Raw genomic sequence first — 27,976 nt, 5'->3', positions numbered from 1 at the left:
GGCTCTGGACCTCAGAGTAGTTGAATAACCTTTCTGTAAAGGCAAGATAAAAAGAAAATGACAGGCTTCTGAGTTTGTTTATTATGGTCCCTGCATCATTGTGAAAAGGATCAAACAAATGGCCTTTGGATCATCTGAAATCAAGTGATATCATAGCTCCATATCTGAAATCAATTGATATCATAGCCCCATATCTGAAATCAAGTGATATCATGGCCCCATAATTTTTCAGGCTTCAAGGAGTTATACCTTCAGAAAGTATACCCCTTGACTTATTCCTCATTTTTATTTTACAGTCTGAATTCAAAATGGATTAAAAACAATATTCTCACTCATCTACACACACCAGTTTTTTTTTTTTTAAATGTATTAAATGTAGTACAGATATCTAATTCACACCCCTGAGTCAATACTTTGTAGAAGCACATTTGGCAGCGATTACAGCTGTCTTTCTGGGTATGTCTAAGCTTTCCTCACCTGGATTGTGCAAAATTTGCCCATTTATTTTCTAAATTCTTCAAGCTCTGTCAAATTGGTTGTTGATCATTGCTAGACAACCAATTTCAGGTCTTGCCATAGATTTTCAAGTAGATTTACGTCAAAACTGTTTTACTCAGCCGCTCAGGAACATTCCAGTGTAAATCTGGCTTTGTGTTTAATATTATTGTCCTGTTGAAAGGTGAATTAATCTTCCAGTGTCTAGTGGAAAGCAGACTGAAGCCGATTTTCTTTTCCTCCAGGATTTTGACCGTGCTTAGCTCCATTCCTTTTCTTTTTTATCCTGAAACACTCCCCAGTCCTTAACGATTACAAGCATACCCACTTCATGATACAGCCACCACTGTTCTTGTAAATATGGAGTGGTACTCAGTAAAGTGTTGTATTGGATTTGCCCGAATCATAACACTTTACATTGAGAAGGAAAATTAATTGCTTTACCACATTTTTTGTTGTATTACTTTAGTGCCTTGTTGCAAACAGGATGCATGTCAATTAGGTTAGTATTGTGGAGTAACTACAATGTTGCAGTTTTCTCAGGGGCCTTGCGGATAATTGGATGTGTGTGGGGTACAGAGATAAGGTAGTGATTTACAAAATCATATTTAAACATTATTATGGCAAACAGAGTGAGTCCATGCAATTTATGACTTGTTAAGCATATTTTTTACTCCTGAATTTGTTTCGTCTTGCCATAACAACGGGATTGAATACTTATTGACTAAATATTGACTAAATTATTAATTTGTAAAAAATTCGAAAAACAATTAAACTCGTGTGTAGGCCAGTGACAAAAAAATCGAAATGTAATCTATTTCCAATGTAGGCTGTACAAAAAATTTGGAGTAATTCAAGAAGTGTGAATACTTTAAGGCATTGTAATATAATACTTGTGACAGCTTTACTGACAATACTCTGTCCCCAGCATCGATCAAATTAGAACTTTTTTTATATACCAGTAATCTGAAATCAAGTAATATCAGGCCCACCCTTAAGGACCTGGCAATTGGACAAATGATTTTAGAAAAGTATTCAGAGGTAACTAGACCGGGGTAATCCTATTATTGTCCTTTAATTTTTAAAAAAACTACAAAATACATATCCATTGTACAAACTATGTTATATTTACATAGTTTGAAGGGGGTGTCATAGAATGGGAGAGAATTGGGACTTGTGTGTGGATGGGCATAGAATGGGAGAGAATTGGGACTTGTGTCTGGATGGGTAGGTGATATGTTGTCTGATGTTTGTGATGAACTATTGTGTCAATAACTTAATTGGTTCTGCGCAGTACCTGTAACGTTACCTTAGGGAAGATGGGAGGACCAAACTGACTTTTTAACCAAATACATTTGAGTTTATTGTTAGGCACAAAAGGCGCGATGTTACCAAGACGACTGGAAGCAAAATAAATTGAGCAAAGTGGCAGATGAAGATGACATTTTTGCCTGGTGAAACATACAAATCAACGAGGGGCTTGCAACAGCTCCACGCAATGATGGTAAATTACTTTGTTGTCGATTATGTTTTCCATGAAAATGACCTTGCTATTCGATGGTTAACGACGTTAGCTAACTTTAGTTAATTTACCTAACTAGCTTTGAGGTTCCCAAACTTCAAACTTGTTTGCGTCTGGGACCACTTTTGTGATAGACGCATGAGAATATCAGAATACAACTCCAACTTTACAGTGCGATAAATACAAATAAATAAAAAAACAGGATACAAGCAGTTTTACTATAACTGCAGTGCACAAGTCTCGGTCACTGGGAAATAACATTTAAGGCTCTTTTGGCATCAGATAAAATGTTGACATTTTAAAATACATTTCCTGCAATTCTACACATTTTGCCTTGAGGCAGAGAGAATATTTCAGTTGTAAAGCTTAAATTACAGGGCATTATGCTCAAAACAACATTTGAGGAATGCAAGAAGAATCCAGTTGAACAAATTGATCATTGATGGAGCACTGTGGATACTATATCCCTGTGCCTCCCAGGCACACGTGCATCTGGAATCTCTTACGGATCTGACCCTTTTAAAAATGTTCGCCAAAAATGACATACCTACATACATAAATCTAACTGCCTGTAGCTCAGGACCTGAAGCAAGGATATGCATATTATTGATACCATTTGAAAAGTTAACACTTTGAATTTTGTGGAAATGTTAAATTAATGTAGGACAATACAACACATTCGATCTGGTAAAAGATAACACGAACAAAAAACATGCGCTGATGGAATTTAGATTTTGGCCACTAGATGGCAGCAGTGTGTGTGTGTGTGTGCAAAGTTTCAGATTGATTCAGTGGAGCATTGCAATACTGCACAGTATTTTGTATCAAGTCTGCCCAAATGTGCTGAATTGGTCAATTGATACATTTCAAGTACATAACTATAGAGAACATACAAAAATGATATGGTAATACAAAATTTAAGTTTACGCACACACAGAAATGTCATACATAATGGATCATTAGCTTATACACTAACTTTCACACATCTAGATGGCAGGGCAGGGTGGGTGTAGAGACAGCAGGGGTTCAAACTTTAAACTGTAGAACCCAGTTCCTACATTTGAATATAAAAATAAATTTTATTAAACAAAACCATGATACATTTTATCTCTGAGACCCTCAGACAAATCAGAGCAAGATTGAATGTAAGTACATTTATTTACCTTTCAGATGTGAATGTATCAAACCATTTGCCGTGATAAGTTGTTGTGCACTCCTCAAATAGCATGGTATTTTTTGACTGTAAATTTTACAATGCAGTTAGATTAACAAGAATTTAAGCTTTCTGCCCATATAAGAAATGTTTATGTCCTGGAAAGTTTTCTGTAACTTACAACGTCATGCTAATCACATTAGCGCACGTTAGCTCAACCGTCCCAGTATAGGGACAACGATCCCGTAGAGGATTTATTAAGAACATCAATAGCGATTCATGATATTACATTATATTGTATTGCACCCTCAACTTACACAGATCCCTTGTCTAAAATTGGTTGGTTCTGTTGGTGCTAGTAATATTCATTAAAATGAACCCACTTTGGAAATCCTTAACCTAGCTGTTAGTGCTAAGTAAGCCAGACTAGCTAGGGTTGACATTAAGGGTTGCCCTCCTATTGCCTGGGTCAAGTGAACTGAGCAGTCGCACCTGCTCTGAGGTTGCCCCATTGGGCAGGTCATTTAAAAATAAGAAGTGAAAATAATTGAACTGCAACTAATTCCAGTAGCCTAAAACTGAAAGACAGTCAATTTATGGCAGTTGGGCAAGTTGAGCCTGCTGAGATTTTATTTTTTACTGAACCAAAATACAACAAATTCCAGTACTGATCTTTCTGATTCCTCCCCTATGTGTAGATGAAAGGCAGGCAATATATGGAGCATGTAAATAGCTCATTTACATTTGCTGGCAAGTGATCATAATCTTCGGTCAACCCAAAAATACTCTTGACTTGCATGATGGGAAAGTGCCTTTCAGACTTTAATAAAAATCCAAGGGTTAGTGTATCAACAATAATCTGTCCATAGTTGTTGCAGGATGGATGTTTTATGTTGCTGTTAATGTTTCCTTTGTAATTTTAGTGTTGATCTCCGTGAGTTGGAGGGGAAGCTCAAGTCTGCATAACTAAACCTGGAGAGGGCCGCACAGATTGCTGAAAAGGAGTCTGAGATATGAGACAGTAGTAAATTCATAAATGTCCTTTCCCAGGGTAGAAGGGACATCTGAGACTTGAACCAAAACACTTGTTGGTTGTGCTTTTTGTGAATCCATATTTTTCTCTGACATTAGCGTCAGGAGGCTGATATTGCTCGTAAGATGAAGAGCAAGCATGAGCGGGCCTCTGTGGAGCAGGAGAAGCAAGACCATAAGCGCTACGAGGAGGTGGTAGAGTACCAGCAGCTTTGTCAGGAAGGCAGAAACAAATCGTATTCAAGCATATTTACATTTTATAATTTCCTAAATTTCCAAACCACCTTTAGAGGATTCAACCCTTTTTAAACGGGTTAACAGGAAGATATGGTGAAGAGAATCAGACAGAGGCTGGAGTTGCAGCAGACCTGCCAAGAGCAAATAGCCTTCAAGGAAATGTGGAGGCAGGCTGATGTAACAGTATAATTTTAAACCGTCCCCTCGCCCATACCCGGGCGCGAACCAGGGACCTTCTGCACACATCAACAACAGTCACCCACGAAGCATCGTTACCTATCGCTCCACAAAAGCCTCGGCCCTTGCAGAGCAAGGGGAATTACTACTTCAAGGTCTCAGAGCAAGTGACGTAACCGATTGAAACGCTATTTAGCGCACACCGCTAACTAAGCTAGCCGTTTCACATCCGTTACACTGAGAAGGTGGAGGGAGATCTTCAGGCAGATGATGATGGCCAAGTTTGCTGAGGACCACATAGAGCAGATGAATGCACAGAAACATCGCATGAAGCAGCTTGAGCACAAGAGTGCTGTGGAGAAACTGCTGGAGGACAGGAGACAGCAGTACCTGACTGACAAGGTACAGTATATTGCTCTCATCATGAACACACTTGTGCACTCTTTATCAACATCAAAGTGATGTTATTGTAACTGAAGCTTTTCTGTTTAACACTGTTTTGCCTGCCTCAGAGGTAGTCTTTAGGTACCTTAAGGAATATTTGTTGAATGTAAGTTTGATCTCTCTTCCCAAGGAACGTGAGGCTGAAGAAAGAGCAATGGAACAGGAGAGGGAGACATTGTGTTGACAGATCATCGAGGAGGAAAAAACACAATTTCCTTTATTAGGTGATGATGCAACTACAGTTTAAATTGATTTAACCCCATTATTGTAATAAAATGTTAAACTTTTAAAATCCAACTGCATTACAAATATATTCTGTATAAATGAACAATGCATACATACTACATAACTTACATACAATGTTAAAGGCCACATAATTAATGTTGTAACTAACCATAAGAATACATTCAAGGCAAGCAGGATTGTATTACATACATTTTTCAGTATTGCTTTATGATTTCCCCCAGTCAAGAGCTTTCATGAATTCCTCTTCTGTAAATGACAACATCTTGGCAGCTTCAAAATGCATCTGCTCAAGCAAGAGGGAAAATGTCAGTTTGATAAGGAGAAATATGAATAATGATACTGCCTTGTAATAATTACTTGGATTTAATATGAAGACTTACTTTTTGCCTTTTCAGTATATCAATCAGTTTGAGCTGTTTTTTAAAACCCACTATCAGTTCAGCTTTTTGCTTTTCCAGCTTCTTGTTTTCAGCTTTTAATGCTTCTATTTTTTTATGCTCCTGGTCTGCTGTGTCCTTTTGGAAAGGATAGACATAAAACAAGTCTATGCAACAAGTGACAGAAGCCAAATTTGAATGCCAAACTCCGTACCATGCTATTAGTATAGTTCCATCTATAAATACAATTTACAGTGTAAATTATGATTGATGTGATCACTAAATGCACTGATAGGTGGTGTGGTTTAATTTACCTTGCTCATCTGCTTGATCTTGGTCAGTTGTGTCTTGGACCTCTCAACTTCCTCCAAGGCTCTGTTCAGTCTTACCTCTATGGCACTGTGATTGGTTGCTGCCTGTTTTTGTGCTCTCTTCAAACCCTCGATTTCCTTTGTTAAACACACACAGGTAAACGAAAAAAAAGAGAGAAAAAAACACACACAGGGGCAAGCTAATTCAGTAAAATCATTTTGTGTAATGTTTTTATAGCGCACCAACACACACTTTCAAAAGCACTGTAATGATAATGGTAATATTTGGTTAGATATCTACAAAAACTGTCATCAGTTACTTGTTAACTTTATATTTCAGAAATTAAATGCTAATAGTTCATTTAAACCGATAATTGTTGTGACTAAGCAATAGGAAACCATCAACCATTCATTCTTCTTTTTCTTTGGGAGTGGACATACACAAAGTGTACAAAACATTTTGGAATGCCTGCTCTTTCCATGACACAGACTGACCAGGTCCCTTGCTTTTTTTCAAGCTTTACTAACGACATGCCACTGGCTTTGAGTAAGGCCAGTGTGTATGCAGATGACTCAACACTATACACATCAGCTACTACAGCGACTGAAATGACTGCAACACTTAAAGAGCTGCAGTTAGTTTCAGAATGGGTAACAAGGAATAAGCTAGTCCTAAATATTTCCAAAACTAAAAGCATTGTATTCGGGACAAATCATTCACTAAACCCTAAACCTAAACTATGTCTCCTAATGAATAATGTGGAAATTGAGCAAGTTGAGGTGACTAAACTGCTTGTAGTAACCCTTGATTGTAAACTGTCATGGCCAAAACATATTGATACAACAGTAGCTAAGATGGGGAGGAGTCTGTCCATAATAAAGCATTGCTCTACCTTCTTAACAACACTATAAACAAGGAAGGTCCAACAGGCCCTAGTTTTGTCGCACCTAGACTACTGTTCAGTAGTGTGGTCAGGTGCCACAAAGAGTGACTTGGGAATATTGCAGTTGGCTCAGAACAGGACAGCACGGCTGGTCCTTAAAAGTACACGGTAAGCTAACATTAATGACATTCATGTCAATTTCTCATGGCTCAAAGTGGAAGAGAGATTGACTTCATCATTAGTTGTTTTTGTAAGAGGTGTTGACAACCTCAATGTACCAAGCTGTCCGTTTAAAATACTAGAACACAGCTCAGACACTCATGCCACCAGAGGTCTCTTCACTGTCCCCAAGTCCAGAACAGACTATGGGAGGCGCACAGTTCTACATAGAGCCATGACTACATGGAACTCAATTCCACATCAGATAACTGATGCAAGCAGTAGAATCAGATTTAAAAAGCATGTAAAAATACACCTTATGGAGCAACGGGGACTGTGAAGAGACACACATAGGTACAGACACATGCATACGCACACATTGTGATATTGTTGTATGGTGGTATTGAACATTTTGTGTTGTGGATATGTGGTGGTGTAGGTATGTTATATGATGTACTGTTTTATCTTTAGCACATTCAGTACAAACATAGTTCACTGTTTTATCTTTTGTTTTATATGTATATGTAGGTGCTTTGGTGTGTTTGGACCCCAGGAATAGTAGTTGCTGCCTTGGCAACAGCTAATGTGGATTCATAATAAATACAATACAAAAATACCAGGTGAATCCAGGTGAAATACTCCACCAGCCAATGTATATCCAGCCACCTTGACACAACTGTGGGAAGCATTGGAATCAACATGGGTCAGCATCCCTGTGGAATGCTTTCGACACCTTGTAGAGTCCATGCCCTGACGAGTTGAGGCGATTCTGATGGCAAAAAGGGGTGCAACTCAATATTAGGAAGGTGTTCCTAATGTTTTGTACACTCAGTGTATGTCTCTGTTGTGATCCCTCCCAGTGGGAAATATTATACAACCATGTTTTACTCCACCCCTAGTCAAGGCGAGGGAAATGTCGCTGGGGGATTTCTCTGAATTCCAAAGATATCTATCACATGAGGGCCGCACTATCGCCAGCTGCAGGAGAGGTTCACCTTACAGGCTGATCATGTTAATGAGACCATGCCAGGCATTCCCCTGCTGAGGGGTTGATTTCATATTTCATTAACAACTGTGTCTAAACTGTATAACGTCCCCCTCCCCATTCAGCAATTAAGACATTAACAGCTATCTCAACTGCTGTTTACACACATCTAGGTTTCTCGGTCACTGTTCATGGACTTTCATGGTTACAATATGTGCTCTTTAATATGACCAAAATGACTAACTAGAAAGATAATCAATGTAATAACTGTTTTATCCTCAACACCCACCTTCTGTAGAGCAGTTACTTGTTGTTGAAGCCCATCACCTTTTCTGTTAGACTCCTCCGCTAAAGCTCTGTGTTTCTCTATCTGGGTTTGCTGAATGTTTGTGGTCTTCTGTAGTCTAGCTCGATCCTCCTCCACCTCCTTTATGTTGGTGCTTAAACTACTGTTTGCATCATCCTAGAACAAATAACTGTTTTATACTTGTTTCAATGTTAAATTTTACTCAAAAATATACCTAATTTCCATCTCTCATATTTCTATCATTACCTTTTTGTTGCACTCATATGATAGCCGGTTAAATTCTTCTTGCAAAACACAAAGCTTTGCTTTGAGAAAACGGATTTGAGCATCTAAAACACAGCACACACAAAAACTATTATACTATAGTTACATAAAAAAATATATATATTTTTAGGATATGCGAGATTATACCATTTTAAGGATATGCAAGAAGTTCAAACTAAGAAGGCTGAAACAATTGATATTCTGTAACTCTGATAAATAACTTATTTTTTTGTAATTAATGTTTTTGCAAAGATCCATTCTTGTGCTCCAGATGTGATATTGTGAATGTGTGAGAAAGCCACAAAGTGTGATAAATTAAATCAGAATTCACCTGATCCCATCTCATCCCCAACACTGGGCATGATATCTTCCATAAGATTGTCATGAGTATCTCCATTATCCAGCTTCCCCTCAATGTTACGTATTGTTTTAGACAAGGAAAAATCCACAAAATCTTCAAGAACTGCAACATCCTCAACTGCAGCTGCCTTTGTTGTTCTGAAATAAAATAACAAATAAACAAAATACAACTCAAACAAAACATTGAAAAAGTAATAAACATAAGGAACTGATATTCACAATGCTGGACACTCATTAAGCCATAACCTTTCACAATCTTCCAATGTTTACAATAGATATTTGTGTGAACGTTTGTGATAAGGATAACATTCTTACTGTGCTTTTCTCTGGTTTCCATGAGGTCTGTTTTGTGAATTGGATTTTGATGTGACCCTTTTCTTTGGCATGACCTGAACAACAGAAATATGATTTAGGGAGAATTTCAATTGCATTTCCTTGATTCCTCACCTTCTTCTCAAGACCATTGGATGAGAAGGTCAGAGGTCCCTCCCCTCTGACCTTCTCATCCAATGGGTTTTAAAAAGGCGGTGAGGGGAGAGGAATCAAGGAAATGAAATTACCTTTGCGTCTCTGAGATGTTACATTTTACCTATCATACTGAATTGAATACTGCACCTTAGTAGTGGACTTCATAACTGAAGATTCCAGCATGTTCACATTCCTAAAGACAAATACATTTGTATTATTGGCTGTTCTCATATATTCTTATCAAGTCAACTACACTGAAATGCTATACGTTTAGAGCAATGCAATATTTTATTACTTGAAATCCTCCTCCTCAATGTCAACATCAAGGTGGAAAGAGATTGGCTTTGACAAGACTTCATTTTGGTCACTCTGAAAAAAAGAAAGAAAAATAATGTTTGAATCAAACAAATATGTCTAAAAATGAATGTTTTATGTTGTTTTGAAGAGTGTCAATTGGTCAGGTAGCTATCTTAAACCACTTACCATAACCTGTTCCGCTTGCCTTACTAGTTCGGCTGTTTTTGCCTCCAGCTCTGCATTTATACGTCTGGAATGGGAGAAATATGATTTATTTTATGACAATAGCCATCTGGTTACATCATCTCATATGATACAGTCTACATTGACTCAATAGATGTTTGGCAATGGGTACAGCTGTTTGGGCAAGGAACCTTACTTGTATTCCTCCTCTTTAGCAAGTAGGTCTATCGTGGATGGTTTCTTTGAGGGGACAGAGGCTGGACGTCTCACAGATTTTCCTCCTTGAGACTTTTCTGCCTTGGATGACATGGGTCTTTTGGTCTGAATAAACAAATGTAGTAAGTTAGGTAGCTAATTACAAATATATTAGTTGTTGGTTATTTTAGTCAACAGGCATATAACATTTCAAAGGAACAACGCTTTCGTTGAAAGTCAGGCTGCGTATAATATAGTTTTTAGATAGCATGCTAACTATCTAGCTAGCAGTTAGCTAACTTAGATCTTAAACAGCGATATAACTAGGACACATAAAGGTGGCTACAGCTAGTTAGTTCTTCTTGTATTTAACTTGTGAATGGGTATGTTAACGTTTTTTAGCAGTATAATACTGTAGCTAGTTGTTTGAAACAATACATTGACTCACCTCATGCATTCTTCTTTCAGACATTTTGATGTGCTGAATCTGGCGGGTGGCGTTGCGGTTGCATAGCAACAAGTCGTGGCCAAATGTTTTTCTCGGCTGTGCGATAAAGCGAAGGAACACGCACATTTGCTGTGCTCGCTGTTTTCCATAATCTTGACTTTGATACGTTTAAGAAAAAGATGATGTTAGGGACCCATTGTGGACTAATGAACACATTCATTTGAGTTGTTTGCTAAAAATAAAATGTGAAAAGCTGAAATGTGCAAATGTGTAGGGGGACAGCCTTTACGAAGGCTAACATATTCGCTACATGTCCACACATGGAGCATTATGCCATTGACATGTTCATGTGTTTACCAGTTATTGTAAATAATTGCATTCAAATGAAATAGAAATGTGTAACTGTTATTTAACCCATTGGATTATTGAAGACCACGTCCATAGTACTGCTCATTCATACATTTTTATAAAGCATTTTTACTGTGGGCATTTAAGCCAAATGTTGCCATTAGGCACACTACTGCTCACCACCGCTGTGTGGGAAAAGAAAAGCTCTTAATTCTTCACTCGTGTATGCTGCGCCTGCGCTGCCGATGCTTGACAGCAGCAGCAGCATCCTATTACCGTTCTCCAAGCAGTAGGATATTATGCTGACGGTCGCGCATTATTTTCTTCAAAATAAGAGTTCCCCTGCAAAGACACGCTAAACTGTGAACATAGATTTTTTTTTAAACTTATTTTGTATTTATACCAGCATTTATTTTGAACGTTTGTACAAGTACTGGTATGTTGAAAGCTATTCATTTGGCTATATTTAAAGAAATGGTGACACCTTACTCCACCCACTCCTTTCACTGCAACTCAATACACAGTGGGATACTTATTGGCTTGTAGAGAGATATTTTATACCTGTCTCAGCTGAAGTGGGGTTGGAAATATTCAGTAGGGTGTAGTTTTGGAGGGGGACTGTGTCGCACGGCCTGCTGCAGGCTTTTCACTCCGCTCCTACATAGCCCCCAATGCAATATATTGTAAAAGACTGTTTTTATTTATTTTTATGAGGCAAGTCAGTTAAGAACAAATTCTTATTTTCAATGACGGCCTAGGAACAGTGGGTTAACTGCCAGCTCGGGGGTTTACTGTCAGCTCAGGGGTTTGAACTTGCAACCTTTCAGTTACTAGTCCAACGCTCTAACCACTAGGCTACCCTGCCATGGGATACATATTGGCTTGTAGAGAAAGAGAACAAGGACAGGAAAAAAACGTTTGTGGAAAAAAATATATATAATCAAGGCTACATTGTTCCCTAATACAGGACTAGTAAAGGCCCAGTGATTTTTTTTATTTTGTGATTTTAAAATAGTAATGAAATAGTATTCCGATTGTTCAATGGGTCCTGCATCACCCCTACTTCCTGTGTATGTACAACACAGTCCCACTCCAAAACTAACCATATTTGGTTAATAGAGACCCTACTGAGTATTTCCCATGCCACTTTAGCTGAGACAGATAGAAAGGTTTTCTCTCTACAAGCCAATATGTTTCCCATGTAAAATATATTACAGTATATTGCTATGGAGGAGACGGAGTGAAAAGCCAGCAGTAGTAGGCTGTGCGACACAGTCCCCCTCCAAAATTACACATATTTGGTTCGTAGAGACAAAAAAAAATGTTAAAAGTAAACATCTTTTGAATGAGTTATCCACATTGCAAGGTTTTGAAATGCGGGCTTTTATTTAGGAGCTTTCCTCATTAACATACAACGTGACGTCACTTTTCGTGCTGCTGGCAGAATACTAGTCAGCATCACAAACACTTCCACCACTAGTGTTTGCAAACGCACGGGTCGTCCCAAAAGGCTGCGACAGAACCCTGGCGAAAGCCTGCATTTTGTATTCCTCTACACGTTTTAAAACATGCCTGTGCATGGTGTTCGAAATTAACTGTCTAACCATGTTTTCCCGGCACCGTTTCTACCTTGGAACTGAGGCCACGTATATCGCAAATGAGAACGGGTGGGTCCGTAATGTACAGTAGGAAAATAACTGCTTTCTCGAGGTCCAGGTTGAGGCCTGCATGTTAAAGATCCCTTTCCTCCCATCCTGAAACTCATCGTGATGACTGAGGATCAACAACAACATGATCAGCACCCGAAGCTGGGCTCTGGAATAAGCACCTTACCATCCCTAGTTCCTGGACTGCAAGGGACTGAGGCCAGTGCGTTGCAGCTCAAAATAAAGAATTCCATCTGGTAAGGAGGACCATTAGCTAGCATTGTGCTACTTTGATTGCTAGCCAGATAGCTAGCTTAGTTAACATACATTAGTTGAGCCAGCTCCATATGTTTTGCCATTATAGTGTGGCTACATCTAGCTAGCTAGCCCATTTATTTAATTAGCCAGCTCATTACTAACTTGCAGCTACAGTGTTGCCTCCTTCGTCCATTTCCATAAACGTAAACATGTCAACCTTTGATTGGCGTTGACAATATGACACTTTTTACAGTCTTCGTGACTTTCCTGGTACCAAGAGCTAATATTGTTTACTATAAATTGTCGAACACATCTTCATGACATTAAGCAGCAAGTTATCGCTGCCTTTTTCGTAGTGGTGGACAGGTCTGTAATGGCCCAAATGTGTGATTATTCACAACCCGGGTGCTGCAAGAAACCTCACGGTTGGTAACTAAACACTAGCGAGCTGGGCCACTGAGGTATATATGGGCTGGACTTGTGCAAGGTTTCCGTATCCTCATTAGTGCACGCACTCTAGGCAATTTGGGCAATTTCGGGAAAACAGAATAGTATGTAGCTCGTACGCTTGCCCGCCTTATAACGAAGTTAGTTTATGGGAGAAAGTGCAGGCGTGCACAACTGGCTAACTGGGTTGAAAACCGCAATCATTGTTTTTTTTGCATGTCTCAACATGCATTTCAAATCCATGGCGGTATAAATGGCTATGGTAATAATAACACAGCCTGCCCTGCACCTTAGCATATTTTCATACATAATAATGACCCGCATGTTGTATCAGTACATGCCTGCAAAATATTATTCGGCAACATTCAACATTAATCACTTCACATATCTCTAGGTAAAGATTTTTGCACTCATTCCTCAGTCAGCTTCCAGAATTATATACTCAATTTGCACACTGAATAATATGGTGATTTTACTTTTATGCACGTTTCACCTGTTGTCTTATCCTTTGGTTTCATATAGAAACTCCCTACATGAATTATGAAGTATCACCAGGAACCATAATATGTTAATAGATGTGGTTTGCTTTTTGCACTTGAACTGTTGTTGACTGATGTTTCAGATAATCATACTTAAATGTTAATTGTCTAACTTGATATCACCATATTATGTGGTGCACAATCATTCAGAACCTACTTGTGATTTGTCTTGGTTGCAATATTGTGTAAATGGTTTTAGATTATATATAGTGGCATGTCAAGAACTGAAGCACACCAGACTGTTTGTTTGTCTGTCAAATTACAACATTGGGAAAGTCATGACTGGCACTTTTTTATAAACTTTTCTAATCTTAATGGACATCATATGAAAAATATTGAACAACTTGGGTAACATGTAACCATAGCCTAGTCACAAATTGCAAAATGCCGCCATTAACATAGGCTTATGTTAATCATCGGAAAATACATCACAGTATATTTGTTGATTCTCTGCACAGTAATCTGCTGTAAGGCCAGGGTCCCCCAGTGGTACCCCCAAACCAGTGGGAAGGAATGCGGTTCTGGATGACATGGATCCATCCATGGGATATCACTTCCCTATTTTGATGGGCATAAGTTCCATCATCAAAACATTGACTTGATGTGTTATGGTCAACATCAGACATTGTTATGGAATAGTGCAAATACATTTAAAACATGGAAATAATTGTTTTGCTTCTTCCTTTTTTATTACAGGGGAAGTGTTGGAACTCCCTTTATGAGATGACAACTAATGTAGTAGTATTTTGAAATACCATGGAAGATTTTGTAATGGCCATTTCCATGTTATAGGACTCACGAGCACCAACATGTGAAGTTCATAGGAGCACATCAAATGAAGGTTGACTCTATATATTTTTAATTAAGGCATATAGCTTTTTAAAAACAAATTTCCACCCTTAAATTTAGGAATAAGCAAAGGCTTTGATTTCAGGTCAAACAAAGGGGTCTTAGAAAACAACATGTTTTTAAATTATTATTTTTAACCTTTATTTAACTAGGCAAGTCAGTAAAGAACAAATTCTTATTAACAATGATGGCCTACCCAGGCCAAACCCTCCCCTAACCTGGACGTCTGCCAGAAGTCTTAAAAGCTATTAGAATAACATTAAAACCCAATATTGTTGCAGTTAAGACCCTTGACAACTAATATCAACATTTTGTATTTAATTTTGCTGGAATTATTTGCCTTCTGTAAGTTGAAGAAATATTGCCTCGTGACTTGTCATTCTTTTACAACAAAAAAATGCACATTTAAAATGTCATTCTGTTACGAAATCTGCAACAGAATGACTGACAAATCAATAACAGAATTACTGCAATTGAATTGGATAAAATGGGAAATGATAGTAGTCACAAACCACAGTTGGTTCACCTGCTACTGTCCTTCCTTCCACTGGCATACTGTTATGTTCAGCTCATAATTGTGAAAAGTCGAGAGAGCCCCTCTCTCTTTCACTCTCAGTCAATGTCATCTCTCCTGGCTCTTACTGACACCTACCTAATAAGCCCCCTCTGTTTCCATTTACTGTAACCAGCGTCCTCAACCACTGAGCACCGGATGTGCATAAATGTTGAAAAGTAGTTGAATTTTAGACATGTTTCACAAGTTTAGACAGCACATTGCAGTACATACAGTCAATAAATGTAGAGTCGATATCAATACAAAACAGCACTGTACAGGGATTAAAGCACACTAGAGTGCAGTATAATGTACTGAACGCTACTCTACTGTACTTTACTGTGCTCTACTATGATGTCAAAACTTGAGAGACTTATATCATTGGTTCACATATGGTCTGGTCCGTACCAACCAAATGTGGTCTTGTTTGGGGGGAGCATATTGGCTATTATTCTAATGTGTAAAACAATACTCAAACATGCAAAGGAGGATAGTGCATTTTTATATCTTTTTTGTGTACCTGTTCAAGATACATCGCAATGAATAGATCATATATCCATAATTATTAGGGATGTGCATCTTTCTCTTTCAAGACGAGTCTATGTATCTAGATACTTTTGTGTATGTGGTAGAGGTCGAACGATTATGATTTTCAACGCCAATACCGATTTATTGGAGGACCAAAAAAAAAGCCGCTACCGATTAATCAGCCGATTTTTATTTTATTTTTTATTTATTTGTTTATTTTCAAAAAATAAATAACAATTACTTTGTAATAATGACAATTACAACAATACTGAATGAACACTTATTTTAACTTAATGCATCGATAAAATCAATTTAGCCTCAAATAAATAATGAAACATGTTCAATTTGGTTTAAATAATGCAAAAACAAAGTGTTGGCACATATTGCACTTTTACTTTTTTCTCCATGTAAGAAAGCTAACATTTAAGTTCCTTGCTCAGAACATGTGAACATATGAAAGCTGGTGGTTCCTTTTAACATGAGTCTTCAATATTTTTTAACCATTATTTAACTAGGCAAGTCAGTTAAGAACAAATTCTTATTTTCAATGACGTCCTAGGAACAGTGGGTTAACTGCCTGTTCAGGGGTAGAACGACAGATTTGTACCTTGTAAGCTCGGGGGATTTGAACTTGCAACCTTCCGGTTACTAGTCCAACACTAACCACTAGGCTAACCTGATGCAATATTCCCAGGTAAGAAGTTTTAAATTGTAGTTATTATAGGACTATTTCTCTCTATACGATTTTGTATTTCATATACCTTTGACTATTGGATGTTCTTATAGGCACTTTAGTATTGCCAGTGTAACAGTATAGCTTCCAACCCTCTCCTCGCCGATACCTGGGCTCGATCCAGGAACACATTGACAACAGCCACCCTCGAAGCAGCGTTACCCATGCAGAGCAAGGGGAACAACTACTCCAAGTCTCAGAGCGAGTGACGTTTGAAACGCTATTAGCGCGCACCCCGCTAACTAGCTAGCCATTTCACATTGGTTACACCAACCTAATCTCGGGAGTTTATAGGCTTGAAGTCATAAACAGCGCAATGCTTGAAGCATTGCGAAGAGCTGTTGGCAAAACGCACAAAAGTGCTGTTTGAATGAATGCTTACGAGCCTGCTGGTTCCTACCATCACTCAGTCAGACTGCTCTGTCAAATCATAGACTTAATTATAACATAATAACACACACAAATACGAGCCTTAGGTCATTAATATGGTTGAATCCGGAAACTATAATTTCGAAAACAAAATGTTTATTCTTTCAGTGAAATACGTAACCGTTCTGTATTTTATCTAACGGATGGCATCCCTAAGTCTAAATATTGCTGTTACATTGCACAACCTTCAATGTTATGTCATAATTACGTATAATTCTAGCAAATTGGTTTTCATAAGATAAGTTTAATGCTAGTTAGCAATTTACCTTGGCTTCTTACTGCATTCACGAAACAGGCAAGTGGTTAGAGCGTTGGACTAGTTAACAATAAGTTTACAAGATTGAATCCCTGAGCTGACAAGGTAAAAAATCTGTCGTTCTGCCCCTGAACAAGGCAGTTAACCCACCGTTCCTAGGCCATCATTGAAAATAAGAATGTGTTCTTAACTGACTTACCTCGTTAAATAAAGTTGTAAAAAATATATTTTTAAATTGGCAAAATCGGCGTCCAAAAATACAGATTTCCGATTGTTATGAAAACTTGAAATCGGCCCTAATTAATCGGCCATTCTGATCAATCGGTCGACCTCTAGTTTTTGGAGAACTTGGTCACAGTTTTCTACCGTCATTTGTCACAACTTCACATCTGCACTGTTCTTCAAGTAAATGTGTTTTTGTAACATTGTCAATGGAAATTGTTGAACATTGTCCTTGTGCATAGAGTTGTATGGTTTGTTTAACTTTGCAATCAATGGTTTTACTTTGGCATGCATATTAAGGTGAAGATTCTGTCTCTGCATCATTCTGTTACCATAGAATTGCCCTAATGTTAACCAACAGGATTGAGTCCTGAATGGTGCCCATTACACTTGACTGGGTGAGTACAGCCTGAGTGATAGATGATACCTATGATCTACATTTGGAGAGCTGGCACAGAAGTAAATGCTGCCTCCCATGGAAAAGATCTGTCCTTGGCTTGGTTCTGGTGGCGCTGCACTGCCCTTTGGAAAGTTATGATGAGAGCTTTGCATGTCTCTCGAGTCAGTGGGAGACTGAGGATTGATTTGGCAGTTTTTATACTGAACAACAATATAAACACAACATGTAAAGTGTTGGTCATGCCTCTTGAGTGGCACGATGCATTGCAGTGCTAGCTGTGCTACTAGAGATTCTGGGTTTGAGTCCAAACTCTGTCGCAGCCGGCCGCGTGACACGATGCATTGCAGTGCTAGCTGTGCTACTAGAGATTCTGGGTTTGAGTCCAAACTCTGTCGCAGCCGGCCGCGACCTAGAGACCCATGGGGCAGCGCACAATTAGCCGAGTGTCATCCAGGTTAGTTGGAGGGTTCGGCCACCAGGGATGTCCTTGTCCCATCGTGCACTAGCAACTCCTGTGGCGGGCCCGGGCGCAGCACACGCTGACACGGTCGCCAGGTGTATGGCATTTCCTCCAACTCATTGGTGTGCCTGGCTTCCGGGTTAAGTGGGTATTGTGCGAAGAAGCAGTGTAGCTTGGTTGGATTGTATTTCGGAGGACGCATGACTCTCGACCTTTGCCTCTACCGAGTCCGTACGGTAGTTGCAGTGATGAGACAAGACTGTAACTACCACCTGGATATAAATTGGGGAGAAAAAGGGCAAAACATTATTTTTTTTAAAGATCCCAGAAATGTTCCATACACACACACAGCTTTGTTTCTCTGAAATATTGTGCACAAATGTATATCCCAGTTGGTGAGTTTTCTCCTTTGCCACGATAATCCATCCACCTGACATGTGTGGTATATCAAGAAGCTGATTAAACAGCTTGATCTTTACACTGGTGCACCTTGTGCTGGGGACAAAAAAAGGCCACTCAAAAATATGCAGTTTTGTCACAAAACCCAATGCCACAAATGTCTCAAGTTTTGAGGGAGTGTGCAATTGGCATGGTGGCTTCAGGAATGTCCTGAAAATTTAGGCAAATAATGCTGCAATACATTAGTTCAATCTACCCTTTAAATGACTTTATTTTAAGAATGTGAAATGTCAGAAAAATAGTAGTGATTTATTTAAGCTTTTATTTCTTTCATCGTATTCCCAGTAGGTCAGAAGTTTACATACACTCAATTAGTATTTGGTAGTATTGCCTTTAAATGGTTTAACCTGGGTCAAACATTTCAGGTGGCCTTCCACAATAAGTTGGGTGAATTTTGACCCATTCCTCCTGACAGAGCTGGTGTAACTTAGTCAGGTTTGTAAGCCTCCTTGTTCACACATGCTTTTTCAGTTCTGCCCACAAATTTTCTATAGGATTGAGGTCAGGGCTTTGTGATGGCCATTACAATAGCTTGACTGTTGTCCTTAAGCCATTTTGACACAACTTTGGAAGTATGCTTGGGGTCATTGTCCATTTGGAAGACCCATTTGCGACCAAGCTTTAACTTCCTGATTGATGTCTTGTGATGTTGCTTCAAAATATCTACATAACTATCTTCCCTCATGATGCCATCTATTTTGTGAAGTGCACCAGTCCCTCCTGCAGCAAAGCACCCTGGGGAACATGATTCTGCCACCCCCGTGCTGCACGGTTGGGATGGTGTTCTTCGGCTTGCAAGACTCCCCCCTCTTTCCTCCAAACATAACGAAGGTCATTATGGCCAAACAGTTATATTTTTGTTTCATCAAACCAGAGGATATTTTTCCCAAAAGTACGATCTTTGTCCCCATGTGCAGTTGCAAACCGTAGTCTGGCTTTTTTATGGCGGTTTTGGAGCAGTGGCTTCTTCCTTGCTGAGCGGGCTTTCAGGTTATGTCGATATAGGACTCGTTTTACTGTCGATATAGATACTTTTGTACCTGTTTCCTCCAGCATCTTCACAAGGTCCTTTGCTGTCGTTCTGGGATTGATTTTCACTTTTCGCACCAAAGTACGTTCATCTCTAGGAGACAGAACGCGTCTCCTTCCTGAGCGGTATGACGGCTGCTTGGTCTAATGGTGTTTATACTTGCTTACTATTGTTTGTACAGATGAACGTGGTACCTTCAGGCGTTGGAAATTGCTCCCAAGGATGAACCAGACTTGTGGAGGTCAACAATTTTTTGTCTGAGGTCTTGGCTGATTTCTGAGTTTGAAGGTAGGCCTTGAAATACATCCACAGGTACACCTCCAATTGACTCAAATGATGTCAATTAGCCTATCGGAAGCTTCTAAAGCCATGACATTTTCTGGAATTTTCCAAGCTGTATAAAGGCATAGTCAACTGAGCGTATGTAAACTTCTGACCCACTGGAATTGTGATACAGTGAAATAATCTTTCTGTAAACAATTGTTGGAAAAATTACTTGTCATGCACGAAGTAGATGTCCTAACCGGCTTGCCAAAACTATAGTTTGTTAACAAGATATGTGTTGAGTGGTTGAAAAATGAGTTTTAATGACTCCAACCTAAATGTATGTTAACTGCCGACATCAACTGTATGGATGAATTATAAAGTCAGGCACATTTAACAGTTAGGCTATTGATTATAGACCTAATTAGGTTGGTTTGCTCTCTACTCACTTTTCTTTAGACAATTAGGTAAGTGCTGTTTTTTCATATCTTATCTCCTCTGCTGCCTCTGCCGCATTGTTTTCAACACCAATATACTGGTTAATTTAGCTATTATGCACATAGCAAAATGGTCTAAGAAAAGGCGCCAATTCAACAGCGCACTAATATTTCAGAACCGTGGAAAGCGACCGCTATCAAACGTGGGAGAAAGCGCATTTGATATAAAATAATTTTTATTAGCGTTGCACCGCTGTCCTTAACCATATACAATTTCAGTAACACATGTCTTTTTGTGATGGACTGTTATGGCCTGCGCAATGGAGTAGTCCACTCAGACACGCGCAAATCGAACAGTTGTCTTGTACACCATGTTTTTAGTGTTCGTCACTGCTCGACTAAAGAAATCTTGGTCGACCAACAGCCTATCGACCAAACAATCGACCAGTCGACTAAATGGGGGCAGCCCTAAATATTGCTAAAGTTAATGTAACAAAATATTGTTTTCTGAAGTCCTCGTTAAAGCAGTTGGGAGACTCGAGTGAAGGGATGTCATGTCTTTGGTGGCTCTATTTAACAGTTGACCTACTGTCTTTAAACCTCTGTGAAAGTTATGTTCGATCTGATTATAGGCCAACTGTAACTCCCAGTCGTAGTAGTGGGCTGTAGCTGCTACACACACAATTTGGTGGCTGTTCTGATGGTATGTCAGGCTTCAGTTTAAAAGATTCACCATCACCACTCTAGCGGAAGAATATGAGATCAGAGAGGTTCAGAGAGGCTCGCCGTTGGAGGGTCTCCCCACATTGATAATTCAGAATAGCACAGCTTTGGTGTTCCAGCCTTCCCGAGTGTCAGGCTATACTGTCTGCGGTTGCTGAGGTTTAGAGGTTAATGTCAGGCAATCCAATTTCTCCCTGAAGCGGCCATATTGAGGGAGGGTGGCAGACAGTGAGCCTCCAGGGCTGCCCCTTCCTGCCAGCTCTGACTGTTTACGTTCAATAGGGGGAGTGCAGGAGGGGCCAGCTGGGGGGGTGGGAGAGTCTGCTCTGCTGCTTTTGGAAATCAGGGTGCTTTTCAGGAAAAAACGATACACACAGTCCCTATTAATGTAACATTTTAGTGTTTATTATTTCAAAAGATGTGAATTATTTGAACATGTCAGGTCATATTACCAGTTATAATTTTCTAATGTTGATTTGTGTTTTGACTTGGTTCTTATCTCTCTCAATGTTTCAGAATGATTTATTAAAAGGCTGAAATAAGATCTGTGTGGTAGATGTAGGCACATTAGTTGATGATCATTGAAGGGTTTCTGAATGGGGTAACTAAGAGTAATTCAATACATGCAGCAGTTAGTTGCTTAGTGCAGAAAGGTTTTTGTGAGACAAAATCCTGCAAATATATACAATCAATCATGTAAATCTCAAGCTGTGGCGGTTGGTGCATGCCACTAAATAAACAAAAATAATTAGATCAGACATGTTGAAGTTTACCTCAGTGACCTGGTGCACCTTGGATATAGATGAATGAGACCAACAGGCAGTGTGAGGGGGTTCATCCCTCAGAGCTGAACTCCTCTACTGCCAGCCCAGGGTTCAACAGGATGTGTTTAGAAACCAAAATTCCTCAGTCTCAACGTACGTACAGTCTCAACGTAGGTACATTGCATGGCAATGAGTCCATGTTTCACATGAACATCACCAAACTCAGAATTTAGGGACAGGGATGGCTTTTCTAGAGGAATACAAACACACTCCACTCTGATCCACAGGAATGTTATTTTTCTCACTTTTTTTTTTTTTTTTTTTTTTAAGTCGGAGGAATCAGTGCCATTTTTATACTGCAGGTTGATTTACCCCTAAACCCACTTTGTAATACCAGTCATCAACATTATTGTGTACCCTGCCAAGTGAGGTTCTAGTCCAGACTAAGTAATTCTAGATAGAGCTTGTTAGGTCATGCTCAGTCAGGGGCTCTGTGTGACCAGAACTGGGGCATAATTGCTGCAGAACATTTTAAAACTTGAGTGATGTGCAGTAAGGAACCGGCAGGGAGAATCTAAATCCTGTCTTCCCCTTTCCCAATCCCCTCCCAGCTCCCCACAGCAACAATGACTTAACGAGGCGCTCTCTCGGTACCTGCCTGGCCTTACCTAGAAACAGCTTAATGAGAGGAACCTGGCAGACCTGCTTATTATCAACACTGAGAAATCCTGGCCTCACCTAGTAACAGTCCATTAAAGCTTTACTTTCTCTGTCACAGCTAATAACAGTCTCCTGATTCTGATCTGCCCTGAGTAACCTAGTAACAGCCCCTCAGTCTGCCTGACTTTTACTTAACAAATAAGTAAGTCCTAGGTTCTGCCCCTTCATTGTAATAGATGATCAAATAGAAGCAGCCGGCCTCATTATGACCAGTTCATGCATTGATTCTTAGTTGTATGAGAGGCCATTGCATGAGAGCCAAGTTACCATCTCCTACTACTATGTTATCCAGGTAAACTGACTTGAATGTGGGCTGAGCCACACCATGTGGTTCAGTTGAATTGTCATGGACCACGCACCTCTTGAGCTGCAGAATGTGTAGGCACACGCATACTGAGTGAGAGAAAGTGTTTTCAATTCTGCATCTCTCAATTAACCTTTTGACTTGTGTTGTGGTTCACACCAATGTCTAGGCCTTGCCTCACGTAACATTTCTGAAGGCTATGGAGAGGAAATTGGGTCAATTTAGGCTATGGGAGTAGATGTGTGTTGTTTTTGAGTGGGCGGACTCAGCAAGGGGCCACGAGAATCTCTGACTGTAAAAGCATTTAGCAGCCTCTTCACTCACTTCACTGTGGGGAACTGTAGCAGGTTTAATGAACTATTGTAACCAACAGTCAGTGAGTCCGTTTTCTCTATTTGATTTTAACTGTCTGTCTGAGAGAGCTTGTCTGTCTCCTATAGGTCCTTTGACTAATATGCTGTGGGATAATTTAGTGATAGGTTGACTTTCCTTTCTGTAGTTCTAGCAGTATATTGCCTTGAGGTCAAGTCAGATTTTACAGTACTTTTTATATGGATGAGACCTAGATACCGGTTTGTACTGGATTGAAGTCCCCTCAATGACTTTCTGAGGGAGGTGTTATAAATAGGCATTGAGTGCTATAGAACATTTATGTAGTGTCTGTCTCCATTTTTACATATGACAACGTGTTCCTAGGATATATTGGTTACGACCAGGGAGAAGCTGGTGAGAGGGTAGTCTCATGCCTTACGTTACAATGATTTATTAATACATCCGGTGTATGCATGGTGCTCACGTTACACTTGCGTCATACTAATTTGTCTTCTGTTTCTCTTTTTTTTCAGTAAATCTGTACAGTCAAAGGTGGACAATATTTTGGTGAGTCTTCCTTGTCATAAAGCCTTTAACCACAATGTATGCTCTGTTCATAATTGTTCAACTTTTCCCCCCAAAGTTTAAGGTGGGTTTTTGACTTGAGTAAGGTCAATTTTAGGTTTCTGAAATGTAATCTATGTGCTTATCTCACCTCTTCGCCAGTGTTGTGAGACTGTTAGAGGATGAAGAGAAGCAGCATTGCCATCTACTGTCTGTAGTATTTAAACAGGTGGTCCTATGTTTGACTTATTTATACTACACTTGATGTCAGAGCTGAAAGTAGCCCTGTTATGAAACGGCCATTGCTGACCATAAAATACTGCTCAGTTCTGTTGAATGATCTCACTGAAACTCCACTAACCCATTTAATCTTACTTCATGAGTCCTATAGTTATACTACACCGTATTTGGCTCGTAATGGTCTCCAGAAGATGGGGTGAAATGATTTACATCTGTGTTTGGTGTTGTGACCAAGCCAGTGGTCATGTCCCTTTGTCATCACCTCGTCTTTTTAGCCCTTTGTTTTTTTTTTCTCTCAGGTTCTGGCCTTCAACTGAAATTCAGTCAACCACGGTGTGATTGAACATACATTATCATCTAAAACCCACCTTGACATACTTGAACATAACTCATCTGCAGCACATAGCTTACCTGAAAGTTCAAGATGTGTACGTGTGTTCATGTGAGGATTTGGCCCTATGTACTGTAATTGAGCAAGTATAGAAATATTTTGCCTGTCAATAGAGATGGGTGCTATACAACACTGAGGTAAGATCCAGTGCATTGCCACCAGGTGAGGCAGGAGAATGATCAGAGGTCAAGGCTACACTCTAGTTACTCTGGGAAACCTGCTGTGTTTACTCGATACTGCAGGCTGGGCTTCAGCTTGTCAGAGGTGTATCTTACCAAGAGGTATGTTGAGGATAGACGGCTAGACCTGTCAAAGCAATCAAATCACCCACCACCACTGCAACATAGTAACCTGCGTTTTGCACTCAGGCTCAGGTCAAGTTGTTTGTTTTCCTTGACCTGCCTTGCCTCTCCTCCTCCTCAGTGAGAGGGAACCCCAATCCCAGTGGTTAAAGTCCTGTCTCATGTACTGTTAAGTTCCGAATCCAGAATCCCTGGAGTCCTAAAGTTTCACACAAATCTCCATGTTCGTGGCAGGTGCCAGAGTTAGCAAAACACGCATGAGCTCTCGTGCTCCAGTCAGCTGCCGCGCTCCAGTCAGCCTTACGGTGCTAAATGTTGCAATCTCAAACAATACCTTGCATCAGCTGCGCTCATTAAAGGTTAATGCCTTCAGTTGTATTCCACAAGGGTCTTGTGTTTTTCAATTCCGACAGACTTTGTTTTCTTTGCCTCTTAAGGATTTCTAGAGGACATGGGAAAGCACTAGTGTCTAATATTAACTGCTCTCTCTCTCCCTCTGTTTTCATTTAGACTTTGAATGTGTCAGCGGTGGTGATAAGTAGAACACACATCAATAATGAAACTTGTGTTGATACACTGTGGTTGTTTCCTGCCTCAGACTGTGTCTTATGGAGATGTGAGAGTGGTCTCTGGGGAGAGGTGGCTGTTTTTAGTCTTTCTAAGGAGTAACCCATCTGTGTGTGTGTTGAATCACTAATGCCCAGCCCTCGCTCCACTAGTAATGTCTTAGTACTATTACTAGGCTTCCACCATCAGGGTCTGCATGATGCATCTCTTTCTGGTGTCTGGCCTCATATCAAACTGGTTCTTTTCAGATGTCCTCAGTTATAGTTGCCCTTTGTGTGAATATTAATTCGCTGTAGAGCTTTGGGTTTAGTTGGAAGACTCAGAGGTTAGTGGTTCTTAGAGAGAGAGAATACAAAGTAGATAATGTACAGTATCAGGCCAATGTAACCAGAGGCTTAACCTGTTAATTACCATTTTTTTTCTCCCTGTGTGTTATAGTTTCCTCTAATAGCTTTCAGTTTCTCTGAGCCTCAACACAACCAATCCGGTTCCTCTCACGTCTAGTTCATTCTCCTAGATGGTATCAGGCTCGGTAATAAAGTTGTCGGGTTGACGCCATAGCTCAGTTTTGCCGACACATAGCATAGCTAGTTGTGTAACTGCCATTTATGAACTTGTCTTTCATCCAACAAAAAGCTGTGTTGTTGGCGTGAGAATACAACCAGGCTATAATTGTTCTGTTGATGTTGTTGGTACCGAGGGGACTGATATATGATTATGGATTGTGGTGGATGGGTATTTAACCTTGGCCGTGTGAAGTTGCAGGGGAGTGTAGACTGTCTGCTGACACTGACTCATTTAGGATTGTCATCCAAGTGTGGACCCTTGCCCCTGTGAAGGGTGCTGTAGTTTGTAGGTTCTTCAGGCCAGTCAAAGTCTAAATTAATTTCAGAGATGTAAGGTCTAAGTGGCTGAAGTTGAATGACTACAGAAGCAGGGCTGGGCGACTATATGGAATTAATTTGAATGTATGTTTTAATGTTTTCAGTTTTTATGAGCATTTGTCTTTTTGGTCTCGTCTCCTTCGATCCTTCTGTGCTGTGTGCACCTTCCCACTCAGACACCATTCCCCCCCTGCCTCTCACGACAACAAAGCCGAAAGATCAATTCAACCTCTGACAAGTAGTTTCAACTTGCCTTTTGCATTTGAGGTTTGGTCCAACAATTGGTCGTTTTCCCCTTCTATCGATAACCTACCTCCTTCTAAAAAGGAGAGTCCAGTTGAATCCACGACGTCTGTATGTATGTATTTACCCCCCCCCCCCCCCCCCCAATCGCTAACTCTGCTCAGTGGCTGATAACTTTAGCTATTGGCGAGCTCCTGTTCGCCTAGCAACAAAGAAGTGAATAGAGAAGACAGAGGGGCGAATACTTCTATTCTTAGAAACCAATTGAAGGGGGGCGCTATGTTTGACGGCTATGTTTGACTATGTTTGACGGGGGCTGCTGACCACACCGCTAGCAGAGGCCAGTCCAGGGGAAAGGGTTAACGACAGGGGATTTCAGTTTAACTCAGTCTGCCGGCGCTGCGCACAAACACCCCCCACCCCCAGACCCAACTATGGCTGTCTGGCTCTGTGCACTCATGCCGTTAAGACACACTTGTCAGCATCTCTGTGTGTGAATGCTTGTCCCCTCCCTGCTATGGCACCCAGAGCTTCTCTTTATGGTCATGTGTTGTGTGTTTAACTCTTTTCCATAATGTTGGTGTCAGAGATGCTGCTCTGGGCAGTTTTAGCTGTCCACTGCAGTCTGCACCACAATGTAAAGCACTGGTCTGGTGGTCTGATGTTCCTTAGCGTTGGTGTCCTACAGCAGACACCATTTAAACAAAAGCTTGTTTACGAGAGCTTAACTGCCCGCTCCGCTCTGCTAGCCCCCGGATTAGGTATTCCTCGGATTATTGCTACCTCCGATGACTTCCTCTATGGGGGGTTGGTTGGGTCATTGAAATGCCATGTCTGTATCCCTTCTGCTTTTAGATGTTGTCGTGATCCATCAATCGGTATTGAAATAGTGCATTGCACTCACAGCTTCATATTAAATAAACATTAAATTAAGTGTTTGCCTCTAAATAGTTTTTGTAAAAAATATAACAATTAGGTGCTAGAAAAAACCATCGTACTACATGTTGGTTACTGTTTTAAAACAGTGAATATTGTGTAGTAGTCAGAGGCACCATGGCCCCTTCAGATCATCAAGAATCCAGAACGTGATGTGGGAGCCTGCTCCTCCCCCCTGCAGGGCCCTCGCGCTCCGTGTTGGAGAGTTGTGCCTGGAGCCAAAGTCTCTCGTCTGCCGCCTTCTACTCCAGCAGAATTTAAATCACCCCTGCCCCACCCTATCATCTTCCCTATTCCCTTTGAAACAGTGTGTTGGAGAGGGCTGTTTCTGTTTGTAGCTCTGGGCCCAGCCATTCTCCAAACACTGAACTGGGTTGGGTTCAACTGGCACCCACCATCCATTGTAGTACTGGGGTAGAGAGAGGGTGAGAGATGGAGATTGTGCTTTGTTTATTTTTCACGTCTGTCTATTAGCCAATGTGTTTCATAGGTGAGCTTAGCAATGTGTATTTATTATGGATACAAATCTTTTTACTATTGTTCTTTGTCATTTATCTTTGTTTCATAGTGTAGTTTCTTCTTTTTATTCAGTTTAGTCACATATCTCAATTTGCAATACGTTTG

The 27,976-nt window shown here is 40.1% G+C and overlaps 2 protein-coding genes across 4 annotated transcripts in view; one reads left to right on the top strand and one right to left on the bottom strand.

The window, feature by feature from the left end:
• Positions 1 to 5,251: 5,251 nt before the first annotated feature.
• On the bottom strand, positions 5,252 to 10,614 carry tex9 (testis expressed 9). Its single transcript, XM_046348460.1, has 12 exons — positions 10,545 to 10,614; positions 10,098 to 10,222; positions 9,905 to 9,968; positions 9,717 to 9,790; positions 9,569 to 9,614; positions 9,269 to 9,342; positions 8,925 to 9,091; positions 8,576 to 8,658; positions 8,312 to 8,485; positions 5,998 to 6,132; positions 5,687 to 5,821; positions 5,252 to 5,589 (listed from the first exon to the last, which is right to left on the bottom strand). Exons 1-12 carry the CDS (start codon positions 10,566 to 10,568, stop codon positions 5,512 to 5,514), a joined length of 1,179 nt encoding a protein of 392 aa, XP_046204416.1. The 5' UTR covers positions 10,569 to 10,614; the 3' UTR covers positions 5,252 to 5,511.
• Positions 10,615 to 12,374: 1,760 nt separating this feature from the next.
• The window catches only part of LOC124035719 (DNA-binding protein RFX7-like), a 35,128-nt gene continuing 19,526 nt past the window's right edge, over positions 12,375 to 27,976 (top strand). For all 3 annotated transcript variants that reach the window (XM_046349322.1, XM_046349323.1, XM_046349321.1), the window contains exons 1-2: positions 12,375 to 12,795; positions 23,759 to 23,792. In XM_046349322.1, the coding sequence (XP_046205278.1) occupies positions 12,662 to 12,795; positions 23,759 to 23,792 (168 nt within the window). In that variant the 5' untranslated portion in view covers positions 12,375 to 12,661. The remainder of the gene's footprint in view (positions 12,796 to 23,758; positions 23,793 to 27,976) is intronic.

The sequence above is a fragment of the Oncorhynchus gorbuscha genome, linkage group LG05 (genome assembly GCF_021184085.1).
Source record: "Oncorhynchus gorbuscha isolate QuinsamMale2020 ecotype Even-year linkage group LG05, OgorEven_v1.0, whole genome shotgun sequence".
NCBI lineage: Eukaryota > Metazoa > Chordata > Actinopteri > Salmoniformes > Salmonidae > Oncorhynchus > Oncorhynchus gorbuscha.
This window is presented reverse-complemented; position numbering and strand designations above follow the sequence as displayed.